This window comes from Mandrillus leucophaeus, unplaced genomic scaffold, assembly GCF_000951045.1.
Source record: "Mandrillus leucophaeus isolate KB7577 unplaced genomic scaffold, Mleu.le_1.0 Scaffold337, whole genome shotgun sequence".
Classification (NCBI taxonomy): Eukaryota; Metazoa; Chordata; class Mammalia; order Primates; family Cercopithecidae; genus Mandrillus; species Mandrillus leucophaeus.
In genome coordinates, this window is record NW_012103554.1 from 271,532 (window position 1) to 278,643 (window position 7,112).

At 50.6% G+C, this 7,112-nt stretch overlaps 1 protein-coding gene across 1 annotated transcript in view; it reads right to left on the bottom strand.

Annotated features, from left to right (window-relative positions):
- LOC105545722 overlaps positions 1–6,502 on the bottom strand; it is a 7,829-nt gene extending 1,327 nt beyond the window's left edge. Inside the window, 7 exon segments of the mRNA XM_011988734.1 lie at positions 1,139–1,194; positions 1,288–1,455; positions 3,494–3,650; positions 3,775–3,948; positions 4,638–4,841; positions 5,499–5,780; positions 6,010–6,502. Of these exon segments, the coding sequence (XP_011844124.1) occupies positions 1,139–1,194; positions 1,288–1,455; positions 3,494–3,650; positions 3,775–3,948; positions 4,638–4,841; positions 5,499–5,780; positions 6,010–6,502 (1,534 nt within the window).
- Positions 6,503–7,112: the final 610 nt, after the last annotated feature.

The window sequence follows — 7,112 nt, forward strand, 5'->3', positions numbered from 1 at the left end:
GAAATACGGTTTTCGTTACTAAAAATAGAGATGTGTACACCTATCAGTGCTGGTTTTTGAAATAAACATAAGCCCATAGGCACTCTGCTGCATGCAGATTCTATCTCAAAATAACACACTTTGAAGATCTTCCAAGATCTGCACATACAGATTGTTTTCCTTTTTATCTCTGCATGATATTGCATAGAAAGACTGCATCACAACAAATGTAACCAGTGTCTATGTATGAAGATCCAGATGGTCTCCAGTCCCTTACTTTTACAGAAACGAAATGCTGCAGAAACTGTGCTTGCATGAGTCTCAATTCAATTGTATCGAATAGATTTCCAGACACAGAATTGCTGTGCAAAGTAATGCACCTTTAAAGCGTCTCATGTCACGGAATGGCAATGCTGGCGACACTCTTGTCTGTGATTGTGAAGACCCAGCTTGGGCAGAGGATGGTGAAACATCCACTGTAGAGAGAGGCGTAACTAGTACAAGCTTCCTGGAGAACAGGGTGACAGGGCTCATCAAGGGTCAAAAATATCCAAGTCTGAATTAAGAATATGTATTAATATGCGTTTGAAATGGCATAAAGACTCCCTGGAAAGATGAGAAGAATCCAATAAAGTTTTGTCCTGGGCATGTGGCCAGTGAGAGTGGATGCAGGCAGGGGTGGGGGAGTCTTTTGCACATGACTTTTCATGGTTTCCATCCTGCAACAGGTGACTATATGGAGGTAAAGAAGTAAGGAAAAATGGGGCCCAGAGTCCTGGGGACAGTCACTGGGTGGGCTTGCCAGATCTGTTGTGGGCCACGAGGTTCCAGGGACTCGGAACCCAGGTAAGCGCATGCGGGACTGCTGCAGTGACGAGACACTGGTTATAGATATTTACCCAACGGTATTGTCACAGGGGAAATATTACAGGTGATTGCTGATTTCAACCACAGATGATTTTGGGGAAAGTTCGCACCTGGCGGTTTCAGTTTCCACCCAGTCACGTCCTCTGGGCTCTGCTCCCTCCTCCCAGGTCGCCCGCTACGCCAGAGCTCTGGACCCGGGTCCTGCCCGGTGGAGACCGCGGAGTGGGTGCCCCGCTGCCGGCCAATGCGCCAGGGCCTCCGGGTCCACAGCCTCCGGACAAAACGGCCTTACCTGGGAGGACTCGGCTGTCGCGGCAAGGGACAGGCGGTTCCCGTGATGGAAGGATCCTGGAAATGTGGGGTTTTGGTGTGGTGAGGAGCAGGAGGTTTCCCCTTCATCCTCGCGGGGACTTTGCCACCGGCTCCGTGTGGAGACGTCACCTTCCCGCTCGGATTAGTGGGGCTCCAACAGTGTAGCCCCCAAAAGTACTCCCCATCCCCCTTGCCTTGGGGCTGCTGCGAGAGGGCCCCCGAGACGAGCGGGGCTTCCCGTTGTTGCCTCCTTGACCCCGCTGCTCGCGGTCCAGGACTCCTGGTTTCTCCTCTGGGCTGGGGGCCCCAAGCATGGACATCGTGAGGCGGAGAAAACTTGGGATGGGTGGACAGAAGGATTCGAGGGAGGGCAGGAGAAAGGGAGAGGAAGGAAGCAGGTAGGCTCAGAGAACGGGGAGAAACCCCTGCCACGAAAATGGGGAGAGGGTGACACATATACAGCACCCGCACTCCACCGACTCTCCATCTCCTGCTCTCTGCCCTGTAAAGAATACAGGCCCCACCCGCTCCACCCTCAATGTGTTTGGGGTCAGCTATTCCAGCGGGGTGAGGCGTCCCCTTGTGGGTGCAATTGGCATGTCCCTGAGGACTGCGGATACTGAGCACCTTTTCCTGGGGTCACTGCCATTTGCATTCTTCTTCTTCGTCTTTTTTTTTCTTTTTTTTTTGAGACGGAGTCTCGCTCTTGTTGCCCTGGCTAGAGTGCAGTAGAGCGATCTCTGTTCACCGCAAACTCCATCTCCCGGGTTCAAGCGATTCTCCTGCCTCAGCCTGCAGAGTAGCTGGGACTACAGGCGTGTGCCACCATGCCTGGTTAATTTTTTGTCTTTCTAGTAAAGACGGAGTTTCTCTATGTTGGTCCGGCTGGCCTCAAACTCCCGACCCCAGGCGATCCGCCCGCCTCGGCCTCCCAAAGTGCTGGGATTACAGGCGTGAGCCACCGCGCCCGGCCTGCATTCTTCTTCTGATACCAGTGGGCAAAGGGAGGGCCCCAAACGCCAGTGGGACGGCGACCCCAGCCGCTGTCGGGCTCTAGACACCGCCTGGGAAAATGAATTTAAAGACCAGTGGGAAAACAGAGAAAGGACAGAGATTTATTGTAAAAGGAAAAGTACACACTCACGTAAAGGGACTGCAGGGGAACTCAAGAGAGAGGCAGGTGCAAGGAGGCTTGGGTGAATAGACACTCTCTATTCTGTTTCACTGATCTAAGTGTCTATTTTTGTACCAGTACCACTCTGTTTTGATCACCATAACCTTATATTATAGTTTGAAGTCAGGCAATGTCATGCCTCTGGCTTTGTTCTTTTTGCTTGTGATTGTTTTGGCTATTTGGGCTCTTCTTCTAATTCCAAATAACCTTTAGATTAGATTTTTCTAATTTTGTGAAAAATGACATTGGTATTGATAGGGATAGTGTTGCATCTATAAATTGCTTTTGGAAGTATGGCCATTTTAGCTATATGGATTCTTCCAACTCATGAGCATGAAATATTTTTCCATATATTTGTGCTGTCTCTGATTTTATTCAGCCATGTTTTGTAGATTCCCTGTTTCCACACAAAATCTAGCAGAATCACTCATTTGTTACTCCATATCATGGAGGAAAAATGAAATAACATTAAGGCTTTACTGGGTGATACAACAAAATTCTAAACTCAGTAGTTTTTTGGGAAATAGAACCCTTCATTTAAATACAGTACAGAGCAATAAATTACTAGAGAAAACAATCATTAATATAATTTTTGCTTATTAAATAATTAAATAATTATCTTTCAGGACATGGAAAGAAACCCTGGAGGTCTGAACTATAACATGATTGTTTCACTGACAATATCATTTGTAAGAAAGAGGTCATCACTCAAAGAAGTACTTGATTTTCCAAACAAAAGCAGAAGAAAGAAAATGCTGACATATCTTGTTTAGTCAGCCAGATGTTAAGTTCAGGAATTCCATCAGGTAGCACCAAGAGAAAATAGCATAAAATGATAGGAATAACCGCTGGTAAAATTGCTGGCAAAAGGAATCAAGGCAGTGAAGGAGCTATTGGGTCCATGGTGTCATCATGATCTGCTGGAGGCCTCTGGACATACACAGTATGTGGTGAGCAGGTGGCCAGCCAGAAGGGTAAGATTGATCAAGACTGTGCCACAGGGGCTTTTTGGTATTATCTTTGACATTCAGAAAGGACACAAATGTTGATTAAAGAGGTGGAGGAGAACCTGGATCACTTTTCCAGGGCAAACTTTCCCTAGTCACTCCACCTGTCAGAGCCCCCTGCACTAAAGGACTTGTTTTTCCTTTGAGCCCCAACCCTGGTGCCTGCAGGTTGGACCAACCTCCTTCCTCCTTTGTCACATCACAGAGGCAGCCCAGGCCCTGCACCTGACTAGGGGATGGAGTGGAGGGTCCTGCAGGACTGAAGCTGGCAGTGATAGGCCTGCTCCTGCACTCAAAGCCCTCTCTACCGTCTGACAAGAGGGCCTAAAATGTGGCAAGGGTTAGGGGGAGCCCATCTAAAGAGAGGGCTCTGTATTCCTGTGCCCTTGGCCTTGGGTGGGCCTGCAGGCAAACATCCTTCCTTCCCCTTCTTACTCAGCCTCTCCTCAAACTGGGAGAAGCACCCATAGCTATGAAGGTGACAGTCCCTGTTCCACCTTATCCATTCCTGGTCCAGCCCAGCGGTGCCCATGGAACTCCAGCAGCAGCTCAGCTCCCCCTTGTCTGAGTCCACTCTGCTCCAGGCATGGCCATCAGCCAGCTCAGGATCTGGGGTGTGCAAAAGGTGGATGGCAGGGGAGCTGCTTCACGGCCCAGACTTGAACCCCATGGCTCCATGGGACTGACTGAGAAGGTTTTTAATCAAGAGAAGCCTCTACTCTTTGCCTTCCACCTTAATTCCTGAACCCAAGCCACTTCCTGTGGGAAGGCAGTCCTGCACTTCCTCATTTTGAATTAGGTGTACCAAGGCCCTCCCAGCCCCCTCCTCCTGGGATAAGACCCATATCTCTCTCTCAACCTCAGAGATGGAATCTCACTTCCCTTTTCACACCTCATGTAAAGCTACACGATGCACATGACCCAATTAAGAGGACTGACTGCTCATATCTGAATTCCTGCTGCTGGCAAGCCATACACTCACCCATCCTCAATAGGAACCTGCTCTGAATCAGAACTGAACTTGCTAAACCCTCTCAAGCTCAATAGACCCTGAGCCTTGGTATGGGCCCCTCCATTTCCCTCTGGCCTCTGAAGGTGAGAATCCATTATAACTCACGGCTGAGCTTCCCAGGTCATTGCCAACTAGCAACACAAGGTCTCATTCACCTGTCTCATGTCAGGATGAGAAGATCCTGGCCATGGGGAGGGGTGGCACTCTGGGAATTCTCCATCCTCGTCCTCCCTCCTCACCCACCTGCTCCTTGCTTCCCTCCCAATTCTGCCCCCATACCTGTCACTCTAAAGGACTCTCCTCAGCAGCCAGGGAGGATGAAGCAGGGGAAGATGAGGAGGAGGCTCCAGGGACTGAGGGTGGTGGCCATGGCTGTGGGTTGGGCTGTGCCTGGGACACACGAGGAGGCACATGATGAGGAGGCAGCAAAGAATGAGGGTGGTGGCCATGGCGCTGGGTTGGGTTGTGCCTGAGGACACAGTGGGTGGTGCTGAAATGGAAACACAAGAGTGACAACCCTTGTCCAGGCCCCAAATCTGAGGAGACGCCTCCTCAGCTCCTGCTGACCCAGGTCATCCTGGAAGGCAGAGGTTTTGTGCCCTCCTGCTATGGGGTAGCCCCTGGGACAGTTCCTGGGGTAGGAAGGGAGGGGGTGTCCCTGTCCTCAGGGAGCTCACACAGCTGCTGAGGGAAGCAAGCTGACAGCACAGCCCACCCTCCTGCTGTGGTGGAAGAGAAGGTGATGCCCCAGGGCTGGGGAGGGGAGGGTCTTGGGGCTGGCATTTGAGGTGGCTTTGATGGATGTCCAGAACCAGACCAGGGAGAAGAAAGGAAAAGTGATTCTCAAAAGAGGGAACACTAAGGAAAAATGTCTTAAAACAGTGACACCCGTAGTTTTGAGGCTGGTGAGAAATCCACAGTGCGGACAGCAGAAGCAAGTGCAGTGAGGAAGAGGAGTCAGGAGGGAGAAGGGAGAGGAGGATGGGAGAACACAGGCACGCCAGTACCCCGAGGAGGAGCCCCCCACAAGGGGGTCATTTTAACATAAATATGTACACTGGGATGACTGAAGCTGAACTCAAGAACTAGTTTCTCGAGATCACCATTTCTGATCTCATTCCCGATCCCCGTTTCTTTCTGCTGTTACCTCCTGCACTTGGCTCCAGGGTTCTGCCCATGCCTGCCAAGAAGTCCCCAAGCCATCTTGTGCAGTCTCCCATTGAGATGTAACGGAAGGACATGGTCACATCCTTGTCATTCTGCCACTTTTCTTTAATCTTTCTGGCTCCAGGATGAACCGTTGTCCACATTCTGTTCTCTGAGTCAAAGAGGAGGAAGACCTGTCCATCGAAACTGAACTGCCAAGATCCACTGCTGTGTCCTTCGGCTTTCTGCTCACAAGACATCCTGGTCTGCAGGGTGAGAGGTTCTGCCCCCATCAAAAGAGAGAGATCAAGTCTGGTCTTGACACATTTTGAGGCCCCATCCTGTTCCCCTTACAATTTCCTGGCCTTACTCTCTGCCACATCCTGGCCTTGCCTCTACACCTCGTGCAGGGTAAGATGACCTTCCCATTTGTACTTTTACATAAAAACTATAAATGCCTCTAACCTACCACTGTATCTGCTCCCTCCTGTCCTGGGCCATCTGAAACTTACCCCTGGGTGTGTAATTCTCCAGCTCAATGTCAAGCAGTTGCTCTGTGAGCATGTCCACTACCTCTCTCAGTACTGGGTTCTGTGCTTTCCAGGCTTTTGTGACATTTAGTTTCTTCCCCAGGGTACTGACGGGTGTGACTGTCTTGTTGCCACAGTCATAGTGAAGAAAAGTCTTTTTATCCACCTGGCCTTGAACCGCACACCACCGTGGTCCAGGTCTGAACTTAGGAATGATGGTGATGTCATAGCAAAGAGAGTGAGGGTCTGTGCAGAAAGGCAGGTGAGGGTTGGGTGGGGAGAAAAAGAGCCCTATGTAGCCCTCCTCCACATTGTGACGACAAGAGGATGCCTCTGGAGGGCTGGGCTGGCCCAGAAAGGAGTGCCCCCTCCAGAACTGTGGTGTCCATAAATTTAAGGTGAGTGCTCCCCCCTTGCATGAGGAGGAGGAGGAGGAGGTCTCTGCCTGTTGAGAAAACCACATGTTCCCAGACATGTCCCACTGCCCCTCTGTCCACATCAGTCAACACATGACCTTGCTAGAGAGGTGCCAGGCCTGCTAGAGGAGGAAGGGTCTGGATGGCAAAGGATCTTCAGCAGCAGCCCAAGTGGGCTGCGGGAGGTGGGAGAGGGTGTGGGGGCTGCCCCTGAGGATGCTGGTGCATGGTGGGATGGACTGAGGATGGAAAATCTAACTAACTAGGGTTAATTAGATAAAGAAGAGTTAATTTTCATTGTCACAGAATTTAACATGTTGGCAAAGCCCCTGGTGAAGTGCTCATCTGCTATGAGGATGCCTTCCTGAAATGAGGATGCCTTGGACAAAGAGATGGTCCACACAGCAATAAATAGAAAATTTGAAAATCTAAAGCAGATAGTAGAGGGAGCTCACAGGCTCAGAGAAGAGCCCATGACAGAGGGGTCTGAGTGTGAAAATCCAGAACAATTTCCATCCACTGTGCTCATGGGAAGCCTGGAGGACTCCCGTTTACCCGGCGTATAAAGAAGGCCCCATGAGAAGGCACCAGAATGGGATGAAGCTCAGGGATGCCTACTGCAGAAGGCCAGGGTTGGGGGTAGGAGATGCTGTTCCTAAAACGAACTCC